The sequence below is a fragment of the Excalfactoria chinensis genome, chromosome 10 (genome assembly GCF_039878825.1).
Source record: "Excalfactoria chinensis isolate bCotChi1 chromosome 10, bCotChi1.hap2, whole genome shotgun sequence".
Classification (NCBI taxonomy): Eukaryota; Metazoa; Chordata; class Aves; order Galliformes; family Phasianidae; genus Excalfactoria; species Excalfactoria chinensis.
In genome coordinates, this window is record NC_092834.1 from 16,243,137 (window position 1) to 16,256,596 (window position 13,460).

Consider the following 13,460-nt stretch of genomic DNA (forward strand, 5'->3'; position numbering starts at 1 on the left):
AACAGACTGCTAGACAGCCCCAGCCAGTTGCTTGACACTTCATCTGTCTACTGTTTGCTCGTATAGTCTGGGTTATGGAGTATCTGAACTTATTCTTTGGTGCTTTCCAAAATCCCATTGCTCTTTTCCATGATGTGCAACTGATTGCTGCCCTTGTCTGATTTGTTTCATACCTGAAAAGGGATGAGGTGCAAGACCGTAACATTAAATACTAGAGAATCTGTTACAAAACATCATTACCTTCTAACTGAATAGCAGAGCCCTTTTGTGTTTCGGCTGCCACAGATAAGTAATTGCAGCATGTGTATCGAAATCAAGGTGCATGAAAAACAGCGAGACGGGAAGAAAATAGAAAAGCATGATGTGTTGCATTACTCAGACCATTGGAAGATACTTGAGAACCGGTATACTCAAGAGGGTTGGGGAAACTCATTAAAGCTGAGATGCAACTGATCCCCAGGGTGAAGTTTTGCCTGTGTAACAGTTGTGATTAACCACGCTTATTAAAGTGGGTCACGGAGTTGGCAAATGCGAACAGGATTTAACGCTGTACTCATTTGGAAAATGGCTCAACCTTAGTAAAGAAACCAGTGAGTGAATCTCACGGTCTATGTATAATACTGACAAGTGTATCCGTAACAGCAGAACTTACTGTTTTGAGTCCACTGCGCTCTAGCTCTCTTCCTTTTTCACTTCTTTTCTTTTCTTTTTTTTCCCCCTCTTAATTTTCTTTTCTTAGATCTAACTGGCTAAAACCGTGCTGTGGGAGACGAGCAGCTGTGTGGCAGGTATTTTTGCTCAGTGCAAGTCTCAACAGTTTCCTGGTAGCCTGTGTAGTGTTGGTGGTGATTCTTCTGACTCTGGAACTCCTAATAGATATAAAGCTTCTCCAGTGTGAGTAGGGGGATTTATTTTTTCATTTTTTATTTTATTTTTTATTGTAATGAAATAAGGGCTTAACTTGCTGGGAGGTTTTTGAAGGGGTGGGTTGGAGATTGGTGGGGATTTTTTTTTCCCCTACCATGTAAATGTTTAGTAGGGTAGGCAAGAACGGTGTCTGTGGAACCCTGGTATAGTGAACTCAGTCCCTTCTCTATTTTAGCTGACCAAATTCATATAGGGCTCATTTTCAGAGGATACAAGCAGGAATATATGTGCAGATACCTGTATGTTGGTACCTGAAAAGGTCTGTCCTTTTGGTTAGAAACACTCCGTACACAAAGGAGAAAAATCATATGTATTGTTAATCTCCTTGATACTTGTTGTATACACATAGACAGTTACGAAGAACATGCTAGGTTATTTTATGCCATTTCCTTATTTATTTCTACTGAGGTAGTTAGGAATTGAAATGGTGGTTTTCTCTCTTGTGGTGTGCTGAAACATTACAGATACCTATTCTGCTCTAACATAGTGATTCCAATAACTGCCTAAGTGTAGTTTTGCTTTATCTGAATTCACTCTACATAGGTTCCACAGTGCAATTTTTCATGTTGTTTTTTTTTTCCTATTCCTTTCTTTATTTTATTTTATTGCTTTTAATATACAAACCTGTTATGAAAACAAATACCAGCTATGTTTTTCCCTCTAATTGTTGTGGAGTAGCCCTTAGCACCTCCCTACAAATACACTGAAATGTCAATAATGAGGTTCAGATGATCCCATGAATACAAGAATGTGCAGCGAGAAAGAGTCTGGTATCCTCTATGGCAACTTTATAATAGGCAAGCATCGTTTTTATTCTGTTATCCTGCTATTTTCATTACTTTTCTGTTGATATTAGTGAAGTTAGCTTGCAGTGTGAGACTTAAGTATTGTAATTAAGTATTAATTAAGTGTTGTAAAATTGTAATCGAGGGGACTTCATTGATAATTGCAACCATTTTATAAACCCTTCAAGAGGAATCAGTGGTTGTGCTGTGTTTCCACAACGTTGCCCATGTTTGCCCCCAAGCCCTCTTTACAGCCCTGTCTGTCCATGCTGCACACACAGTTACCAGCATGACCATTCCATTCCATGTGTTGTTTTCAGCAGTCTCTTGGAACTTACCATTTTGGATGGGGAAACCCATAATTTGGACAAACCTGTAGCTTTCAGAAGAGTCAGGAATGCTAATTTATGGGTATAAGTCCTTAAAATTGAATGAGGAACTGCATTTATTGAGGTACTACATCTTTATGTTTATATATAGATATGTCACTTTGTGTGGAGCCCAAGAGTTTAAAAGCTGTTTCTGTTGGTCTGTTTTAGGCTTCTAGTACAGTTCTGGAGACTTTCCTTAGGAAGGACAAGTTTTCTTACCATTCATTTTCCTGAAAAGATGACTATTTTTTAGGTCTCACTTCTCTTTGTATCTGGTGCAGGTCATACTCTTAAAAACTCTACAGCTTGCACCTTGTATGTGACCTACGGGTGTTTGGTCAGGTGATTTTACTGTTAGGATGCTACCCCTGCCCTGTCTGTGTGGATGCTCTCGGCACCTGAGAGGATGTAGCTCCGTGTTGCTGCTTTGCATTATAACTCATCACACTTGTTGCCTTTGTTAAGCTGAACTCTTTCTATTTTGATTAAAATCAGATAAAGGTTATCTCAGTGATGTTTGGTATTGCAGTTGTGTTGCACAGGGAATGTCCATTACTTACCTTGAAGTGGTAAAAAGCATTTAGGGCAGAATTATGCTTTTTAAAAATATATATTTTCTTATATTTATAATTCTTATTCTATATGGAATTGAGCAGTGCATTAGGATACATTATGGCAGTTTTATTTGTAACAACAGATGCTAATCCATATTATAGTCAATAATTATTTAGGAAGTCTCCATTTTCTGTTTGAAATGAGATTTCAATGTGCTCTGAGTTTTTTGTGGAAGAACTATTGCATGTAAAGTCCATTTTCCTGGCTGTGTCATTTTGAAAGTACCTTTCTCATATTTTTATTGCAGTCCTTGGTTGCGTTTTTCCCACGCACAGAACTGTCAGGATCAGTGACAGAGACCAGGTCTGCAAATGCGTAGGATGTGTGTTAACAAAATAATGTCTTAGTATCATGTGATGCGAGTATTTTGAACTGGGCAAGTTTCAGTCCCTATTCCTATGTTCAGAAGAACAGACCATGCTGTCCCTTCTCTGTCTTCAGTAGTTTTGGGGGAGAGCAAGTCAGGCAGTCATCTTAGTCCTCCTGCAGTCAGCTGCAGCAGATATTTCTGTAGGAGGCATCAGGTCTTCATGGAAACTGTGGAGCTAAAAGGCAGCACATAATTGTACCTGGTTGCTGGATCAGGGTCCTGTCTGATTATGTGTGTAGCTGTCTGAGGAAAACAAGTAGTGAGATGCAGTGTGATCTCTGCATGAATGGGTTGAGGGCTTGCCCAAACCACACAGTGAGCAGCTGCTATCTACTCCTGGCAGCAACTTGTTTGTATCTACCAGGAAACCATCACTGAGGAGAACAACAATCAGAAGTAAGAGCTGATAGTACGAGCTTCTATAATGTCCACGCACCATTTGTCAGGATGCATTCTTCATTCCTGTCCTCCACATACACGTTTTGAGTATAAATGGCAGGAGGAGGTGGACTGAAGCAGCTGTACTTCACTTTCTATACTGAATGATAGTCTTCATGACTAAAAACATCCTGGGTTTGTATTCACATTGTCCTCGTAGCTCCATACAAGCAAAATGTGAATAAAGCAAAATAAAGCGAAACTACTTGGCTTTTAGGGTAAAAGGGTAACAGATAAGATAAATGTGGGTTGCTGCTTTGATAAAAGGAGCAACTGAATCTTTTGGAAGAAGCAAGTATACAAAGCCAGTGTACAGGTTAGTGATTCATCTCTGTAATAAAAGCTTCTGGCTTGGAGGACTTTTACAGATTTCCTGTTTTACTGGCAATTTGATTGCACGCTGTCTGGCAGTGGATCCAGCACTTTCTTCCATAAGAAATTGATTTTCCATCAAAATTCTTACTGCTATTTATTTTTTGTCCACTAAGGGGCAGCTGGAGCCTTCTATGTCAATCGGCAGCTGTGAAAAATAGCTTACAGGTGGTTTCCATTTCTTGTTCTTTATTCCACCCTATAAAGATATCCACCCCACAAAGACAGTGTCTTGGGATAGGTATATATGCTACATTCTTGTGTTGTTTCATCTCTAAGTAGTTCCTCTGCTGCACTGCAGAAAACCCTCTCACATCAAGTCCCCATGAGCTTCAGCTGTGTAAGTTCCAGCAGCAGCCCATCAATGTTTTTCTTTGTATCCTCATTTCTTTCTACATTCCTTTCCACTTCTTTCCCATTTGAATCAGTTTTAACTTTAAAATGAGATGCCTGGTTTAGTGCATGCCATACATGTTCTTAGTTAATTCTGCCATAATCTTACATTTCTGTGTGCACAGAGTCATTGATTATCTTGAGCTTTGCTCTCTGAAACAGCAGGGCTGCACAGAGTATTGTAATCTCTCCGCTGTAGGAAAGGTAGTCTTGCTAATACCCTAAAGTAAGAGGGGTTTTTTTTTCTTTGTTATTTTAATTGAAGTTTCAGAGTATGTGACCTCCAGAGAAAGAGCTGTCAGCAGTTCAGATCCTGGACTCTTCGGGCTTTCAGCAATGAAGGGCACTTTGAACATAGAGTTTAAATAAACTTACTTGAGAAATTCTCCATGTTTCAAGATGTTGGTTTATCCCTATAAATACAATCCCTGATGTCAAGAGAGCCTTAGCTATTCATTAGAAATAGGCTTTAAAGCTCTAGTTTTTGATGACCTGTTCCAGACAGTTCTTGGTCTTCTGAGCTTAAGTGTCAAAGAATGAATACAAGGAGTAATGTAGGAATAACGGAGCGTTGTCTCCTTGCAACATTGTAACTGAGCTTGCAGATAGGCAGGATTTAATCTCACATCTCATACTAACACAGTGCATAGAGTGACAGTGTGCAGCAGTAACGAAGACCTGAAACATGTATGTCACTGCTTACCAGCTGCCTGATGTGTGAATGATCCAATGCAAAGCTGCTGTGGCTGCTAACATGCTGATCTGGGTTGAGTGAACAGCTGGCAGGTCTGGAATTACATGTGCCATTACATCTCACTCCCTTTCTGTTTTTTCCATGATGAACTTTAGGGAAGAAAGCTTGGTCCACATGTAAGTTGTAGCAGTACTAATGATACTGAATGTAAGTTGCATTCTGCTACTAAAATGATGCTTCATTGTATTGTGTTAATTGCAGTTTCAAGTGCTTCACAGTTTGCAGGAGTAATTCACTGGATCAGCCTAGTCATCCTGTCTGTTTTCTTTTCAGAGGTACGTATGACCAAAGCCTTTCACCACACACAGAACTGCAAGGTATTTTTATGCTGTTGCCTGGGTTAGCGAGAGTTAAACACTGGTTTGGATGTGAATAAATGTAATAGAGTGCAGAGGAAAGAGAACTAAAAATGAGGGTAACAGTTGCTGCTCTTAGCAAACCAAGAGATCTTGTTTGTATTAGTACTGTTTGTCAGCTGCCTAGAACTGGAAAGAAAGACAAGTAACAGTTGAACGGCTACAAAAAGAGATAGTCATCTGTGATCAGCACAGACATGGAAGAAGCCTATTTCACGCATTTCGTCTCACAGAAATCATGTTGGTGTCACTGGGAGTAAGGACTTAATTCAAGATCATGGTTCTTATTTCATAAATAGATCTGTTTTAAGAGTGCAATGATCTTCTCTTGTAGTTTATGTGGGTAGTTTAGACGTGCTTGGTTGCTGTATGTAGACATAGTAAGAGAATGAAACAAATGGTGAATTTCTATGCAGATATTTTTATGAAAATATTTTTGGAAACTGGAGAATGCTTTAGTCATGATATAACAAGTGATCAAATTGGGGTCATCTGTTATAGCTTCCAACTTCACTCCAATGAGAAGTCACTGATACGGAGACATTTAGACATGTTAGTAAGGCTATTTTTCCAGGCATACAATAATGTATAACTCTTTTGTCACATGATGCCAACTAGTATGTTAGAAGAGAACCCAAGGAGCTTATGTATTTAAAAATACACCTTCTAGCTCTGTAGGAGAAAACGTTTTCACCCAAAAAGAAGTGAAGGTCCTCACTCTGTGGTACATCTTGGTGCAGATGACAGAGATATTAAAAAAGCCCTGAACAAACAGGGAGCTGTGGTACCTGTACACAGTCCAACTTGTGTTGGATTCGTACTCCCTGTATTCTACCACTGTTTCTGTGGTTCTATTTAATGAAATTTATTTACACACATCATTTTGTATTTCTGCTTATTATGGGGGTTCTCACAGCTAGTTTTCCTGTGTTCCTTGATTTTCTTCTGCTGGGTGTAGTCTGAAGTTCTGTTTTCATTTGTTTTTACCACTTTCCCTGAAGTTTGATGCAGTGTCTTGTTCCTGTATCTCCTCCGTAGTTCAGTTCACATGCAGGCAGGTTTTGTATGTTGCTTGTGGCAGCACAGACACATCCACCAGGCCAGTTCTCATCTATGTCAAGGCAAAAGAAAGACTTTTAGTTTTACTGAAACAGTACCTGCACAAATGGATAGAGTGGTTTTACTGCAAAGCATTTCCAAACAGTAACAGAAATAGTTCACACAGCCAGAGCTGATTGCTTGAACTCACCATCCTCATCTTGAATTTGTGTTTTGGATACTTCCTTTCTTTCTGAATTACATATTTGAAATTACTTTTCTTTGCTTTCTGTCTTAATTTTTCATAAGCCTCTTACTATTCCCTTTTTTGCTGTTTCTGTCTTTCCAAGCATCTTCCTTTACCTACTTGATTGTGGGTTGGATTTATACCAGTGCAAAAATGTGGTCACAAAGCAGCCATGTATTGAGCACAAAGGAGGGTAGGCTTTTTGGGTGTTGGTTCATCAAATGCATTTGTAGCTGCTCAGTGTCCTTGACTTGGTTAAAGCAACAGAGGTGGATTCCACAGAGTATCTGGATATCCTCAAAGACCTCAGATCTGAAAGGGAAGGAAGGTGTAACTTTGCTGTTCAGTTTGCTGTGTGTTGAAATGCGTTTCCTCAGAAGAAAAACAAAGTCTTTTTTTCTTGCCCAAATCGGAAGCTTTGAATTTCAAGAGATTATGAAATGTTGTAAGAACTGCAGATCACAGAAATGTATTTTTCATCCATCTTTGTTTCGTGTTCCTTCAGAGGCTTTTTTCCCCCCTCAATTCCTGGTACTATGAGTCAGCTGTCTTCGTTATTTGTTGAGAAGATTGTGAGTTACAGTGAGTGCATTCTGTGACTGTTGATGCCAAGGATGTTGCCAATGGGTTTCCAGATTTGAGCAGCCTTAATTGATTTGCTTTGGATATAAGAGGCAAACAGTGCTTTGTCCTTCAGTTGGAGCTTCTTTCTCCAAATCAAGGGCTGAGAGTTTCTGGTGTACAAAAAATGGTTTTCTCCTTTGCAAGTATCATGTTCCAGTACTGAGTGTTCATTACTTTTTTTCCTGTGGTTTGGTTCCCATTCGTTATAAAGGTAGAGATGTCATTCTTCAGAGAGACTTCAGATTAGACATAAAGAATAAGTAATAGAAACTTGTAAAAGGCAACAACAACTTGTTGAAAAACAGGAAATTTCCAGTAGAAAATCTGAATGTTTTGGAAAAGCATGACTGGTTAAAAGCAAGTGCTGTAAAGATGCTGTGAGTACTTATAGTCTCATCATGGTGGAGTTAAACAGGCGTTGGCTTTCTGCTTGGTTAAAGTGAAGGGGGCAAACATGCCAGCACCAAGCAGCAGCCAGCAGAATGTTTGCCAACAAAATAAAGTAGCTGGGCTTGGAGCATTTTCCAGCCCTCTGTGTTATCGCCAGGAGTCTGAAAGGAATTTATTGCCCTCTGACAGTTCTGTATCTTCTGTCACTGTCAGGGACTTTCCCAACATAAATTCAAATGAAGTGCACGGCAACTCTTCTTGCTTTTTCCCGAGTGTTCTGAGTAGGATTTACTAGTGGTGTTGATTGTGTATGTTTGTCTCTGTTATACACATATCACAATAATTTGTCTGTGCACCAAATGTTACCCAGATGTTAAGACAGAAGAGCAGACTTTGTGAGGGGAACCCCAGTGCTAACAGCAAAGCAGGGTTGGGGTTGCACCCTAACAAGAGAGCATATTCAGCCTCGGTAATAGTTGGCTGAGCAAAGAAAGGTGGGGAAGGTCAGAGTATTTTGATAAGTGGATTGGAGTCTGTATTTAATAATAGCCTTATTGCATTGTCACAAGTATCTGGTTCTATAGCTGTTGTTCAGTTCTATTTCTTCTACTAAGACTGCTGTGACCATTTGCGTGCAAGAATCAGGTTCTTTGAGATTGGTTGTTTACTTTGCTCTGCATGTGCTTCAGCCAGCCAAGCACTCAGGCATTCTGCTAGCTTTCAGCACTTGGGTGTTTCCCAGGGAGAAACCAGGTCTTCTGATGTGCTTGAAGTTGGGCAGTCACTGCACTGCAACTTTTTGTTGTGTCCAAGGAACAAGTTCTTGAATCAAGTACCTCTGGGGTACTGGTTGATAAAGGGTTTAATTAGCCCTGGCTCACAGATGTATTTTCACTGTAGGAGGGGAAAAAATGCCATCTAATATGTTAAAAGGAAGTTCTTAGTACTCATTGTGATGTTTTACATCTAGTAATTCTTGGGAATGAGTAAACCTCCCAAGGATGATGTTCCTATTAATGTTCTATAGAAAACCTCTAGAAGGAAGCGCATCCCAAAGGATGGAACTAAGAGAGATGTCTTTCCCATACAGATTATTCATTACAGCTCCTGGAGAATTCTTCATTACAGAAACCAGCTGTTTCTTTTGTTAGGATTTTGGGGTTTTTTTTGTCATGCTTCTACCAACCAAGTATTAATTCCACAAGCTGGGACTTCTTTTCTGAACGTTTCCTTTCATTCCACGTACACGTGACTCTTTTCATGGTGCACAAATGCCCTGCATTGCTGACTGTTTATAGTTTGTTTCAGGTGATTGACAAGGGGAGATTCAGTTACGAAGATATAGGTCTTTATATACATTACAGTTATAAAGGTAAATGTAAGCTACTGTCTTTAGTATATGGGGACATTTCTTTTCTAGCCACTTTTCTTACTTCACAAAAAACTAGTTTTGTAGTTTTGTAGAGGCCTAAGTGATTTAGCTTGAGACACCCCTGAAATATGAACCTGCCTATTTCTTTTCCAAGAACGTATTACTTACATGGTGTGCTCTATCAGTGCTTCATCTGTGCTTTCATCTCCATAGCCACAGGCCAACACCTTCTGTGCTGTGCACTATGAAAAGATAAGAATTCTATGTGATCATGCCAAGAGGGAACTTCTGAAGCAAGGTTGCTTAAGATGGATTTTCTGTCTTTTCTGTCCAATCTGCATTGGTCTTACAGTAATAAGCTACATCTGTAGTAAAGCATTTCTATTCCTGTAAAGCCCTTTCAAATCAATCCCAAGTTTTCATTATAAAATTAATTCCTTTTCTCCACATTCTAAGAATGACTGTTTCAGGACAGCAATTGAACTGCAGTGCTCTTGCAAAGATGCATTTGAGCACTCAGTGGTACCCTAATGGAGTATTAGTGGTAGGCAGTGAGAAAAATGCACTGCATTTGTGCTTTTTAGGTGTCGCCAATCTTATTTCTATGTGACTACGTGCACTAATAGGTCTACAGTCTAGAGCACAGTAAGTCAGGAGTGTTCTGTGCTCTGTGAGGTGATGTCAGTAGTTATCCTCTTCATTTCAGAGCTTTGGTTGAAGAGAAACCCTGTGAGGAGGATGCCTGGGAAGCAGGAGGATGCATCCTTTAAGGATGCCAGTGTGTTTCTTCATGCTCTGCAGGTTGGGGAGGAACATACACCAGAACAAGTGATGCAGTATCTCAGGACAGGTGCACTATGAGGTGGCAAAAAGCGATTCTTTGAAGTAGTGAATGAGCTCAGGCATCCGCAAAGTGACCCAAGCCACAGATTATAAAGAGAGTGGGTACGAGGTATTCTTTCTGGGCAATATTTCAATGGATATTTGATATTATGAGATATATCCTAAAGGCAGGAGCTTGACCTTACAGTTTCTGCCAGAGTTTTGTAGTAGTGGAAGGAAGGAAACGCTTTGCTAAACACCCTTTCCATCCTCCTCCATCAGCTCTTGTGCAATCTCTGCCTCATTTTGAAATGCAGGGTTGCCCTGCTTTGCTGGTGGTTAAGTGTGTGGTGGGCCAGCATCAGCTGTGCTGCCTCCTTTGGATTTCTTTATGCTGTGGATGGTAATGGCACAGCAAGTCACTGGGCAGTAAATAGTGCGTTTCCAAGGCAAGCAGTGAAGTATTTAAAATTACTGAACGTACTGTGCAGTCAGCTAACAAATGTGGCCAGCTCACGCAGACTGTGGGAATGCACACAGCTGGCTCAGCAAAGGACTTGGCCAGGTTTCCCTGCCAAATTAGAGAGAGAACCTGCAGCATCACAGTTCTTCACAAGCTACAACACTACAGTCAATGTCATGCAAGGAACCGTGTCAGCAGTGAACAGTGTCACCTTCAGAATTACCTTTCTTTATGAAAAGTATGGATTGCTTTTCTTTCATCTGCCCTTATTCCATCTAAAATAAGCTCCCAGAAGTGTCTAGCCTTTTATTTCTATTAGTACACTGGGCAGAATTCTATGCAATGGTTTAGCTTTCCTCAGAAAGCAGAAAGTATTTCTGATGTGTGTATGTTGATAAGGCAGATATCGATATGTGTATATCTATATACGTAAGGACTTTCTAATTAAAAGCCGTCTGGCCAAGAAATGTCAAAGCGTTATTTCCAGCTTAAAAAAAAAAACAAACAACCCAAACTTGCCTCTAACTGAAAAATAAATACACAGTGATATCTAATGTTTGCATTCAAACCTATGCACCCCAAAATGCAGAATGCCTGTAGTGCAGTGCAGAGCTGCGTGCATGCATTTGCTGCAGTGCTGAAAAAGGCCCGTGCATCAGTAGGAAACAGAGGTGCTTCTCTATTTTGCACAGAGAGGGCAGGGAAAGCAAAAGAGGTTGGAGCTGCCAGTGCTAAAGAGGTACCAGGGATCCATGGGCGTACCACAGCTGTACCACCAGCTGCATGTGCACTGTTTGCTCCAAAGATGATGTCTCTTGGCTGTGGAGCAGGGCTTGTTCTGCCCTTGTGTTCTCCCTTCCTTTAATTTGGTTGCTCCACTTTGAAGCAGATATGCTTGTCATCAAGATGTTTGCTGTGAGGAAGCCTGTCTCCTAGATGTGACACCAGGAGCTGTTGCTGTCTGCCAGACGGACTTCCCGTCATTGCTGGCTTGTGCTGATTCACACCAGCAGGCTGGGAATGAAAATATTTGTGCTAGCATCCAGCCCTTGGAACTGCTCGGGGCCTGCGAATGTGACAGTAATGCAGTTTGCTTTAAATGCTGCAGTGAGGAGTTAAATGGGGATTTTCTTTTCTGCCTTTTTATGTTCCCTCAACAGTTCCATGGTAAATCCCATTTAGAGTTGTGCAACAGCGCTTCTATTTTCTTTGTGCATGTCTGCCCTATCACTGCAAAGAAAAGGTCTCCTGTCCAAAAGAGGAAAGGTTTTCACCATCAGTTACTGTAAACATCTGAAGTGTTCAACCATCCTTTAGTTGCTTATTGACGTAGCACTTTCTTCTGTGCTAAGGCACCATGTATAAAATGACCTGGATGTTCCTATGCTGTCAACAGGGTTGTTATAAAGGCAGCTTGCTTTTGGGAAGGCACTGCTTTTCTTGTGCATTTCCCAATGGCTGCCTGCTGTGGATCTTGCTGGGGTGCACCCCGGGTTAATTGATGCAGCAGGATTTGTGTGCTCATGAGTAACTCATACTTTGTGCAGCTTCGCACTGGGGAGTGAAGGAGTTTCTTACAGAGGAGCTGGGTTACTGAGGCTGCAGGAGTATCTTGGTTGTACAGCAGCACATGTACTCACACACTGTGCTCTCATCGCACCACAGTGGCAAACTGGGAGTGGTGAGGGGTTTCACAGGGCTGCAGTTGTGCTTTTCATCTTCCCCATCTAAGACCCCTGTGCGCACAGGTTCATAAGGAAATTGTTGTTCCTAGGCTTCATTTGCAAAGTGCTTTGCAAGTAAAATGTCCTTTTTTTTGGAGCAGGGACCAGCAGCATTGGCAGTTCTTGGTGTCTACACAGTCTTATTTTTTGTAGAGGGAAGAGAATGCTGCACTTGCTCTTCTGGCTAGCAGCTTCCTTTCTCAGCTAGACCTGGACAGTGCTTCCCCTACACCATTCCTGAGCGAGTGCTGGCTGGCTGACTTTGCTGATTATTTGTGATACAAGACAGGATTTGAAAGCAACATATGCCTCACAGCAGTGTCTTCCTCTGCAAAACAAGTTAAGGCTTGGAGTGCCAAGGTGGAGCTCAGCATGGTCATCCTGGACCAAGTGAGGCAATTGGGCTCATGGGGTTTGGCAAAGCAACGCTGTTCTGAAAAATCTCGTGTTGTTACACAGGTAACACTGCTGAGTTTGGTGTGATCCAGAGTTGGTTGGGATTTGAAGAAGCTTGCACTTTTAATGAAGAGGTGATATGTATATTCCTCATAAAGTCACTTAGGTCCTTCAGCACGGTTCTTGGCTCGGTGACCATTCCCATGTAGGCCTACTCAGCTCTCTGTCACTGGTCTTTAATGGAGAAGAAATTCATTCTTCTTCACAAGTCGTACAGCTGCAGTTAGGATCTTCATGCCTGTCATGTCTACGTTCCTTTTATGTGAATTCAGTTTCAATCATCAGATTTATTTTCTCTTAATTGTCTCCTATAGGCCAGTTTAAAGAAACAAAAAAAAAAAAAAAAAGGGGAGGGGAAAGCAGGAAATACCAGCATTGGATTTTTAATTGGAATTCACCATTGGTTCATTCTGTGTTCCTTCTGATGTTACTTACAGCTGTTTAATAGGGGAGGATTGTAAATATCTTTTTCTTTCTTGTCCTGTGACTTTCTGGGTCTTCACAATAAGGTGAGGACTCTGCACTCAGGACAGGCAAGGGGAGAATAAGAACCTCTGCTCTGCAAATTGATGAAATATCATCAGCTTTGGGCACAAAGGAGGGACAGTGGCTTATTTTCATTAGGAAACAGTAAGCACTGACATAGCGGAGATGGCAAGAAGTGAGAATCTTTTTCCATTCTAACACTACTGAAGGAGTCCAAGAGTGGTTTTTTGAAGGCTTGGGTCTGTTTGGGCTTTTTATTTCTTGTGTATTTTTATTTTTGGTTTGGTTTTGTGGCTATTTGAATCTCATATGTCTAAAAGAAACCTGAGAAGGTTGAAAAGTCTGAACATTTGTACTTGTACATTTGTACTTAGGATGTTTTACTGAGTTAATATGGTGGTTGGAAAACAGTACTTTATTCTACTCTCTGAAGGTGTAGCTATTTCTAGCTCATTAT

At 40.8% G+C, this 13,460-nt stretch overlaps 1 protein-coding gene across 2 annotated transcripts in view; it reads left to right on the top strand.

The window, feature by feature from the left end:
* Positions 1-13,460, top strand: part of TMEM266 (transmembrane protein 266) — a 70,005-nt gene that overhangs the window by 34,746 nt on the left and 21,799 nt on the right. For both annotated transcript variants that reach the window (XM_072345443.1, XM_072345442.1), the window contains exons 5-6: positions 740-894; positions 5,227-5,300. In XM_072345443.1, coding sequence (XP_072201544.1) covers positions 740-894; positions 5,227-5,300 — 229 coding nt within the window. The remainder of the gene's footprint in view (positions 1-739; positions 895-5,226; positions 5,301-13,460) is intronic.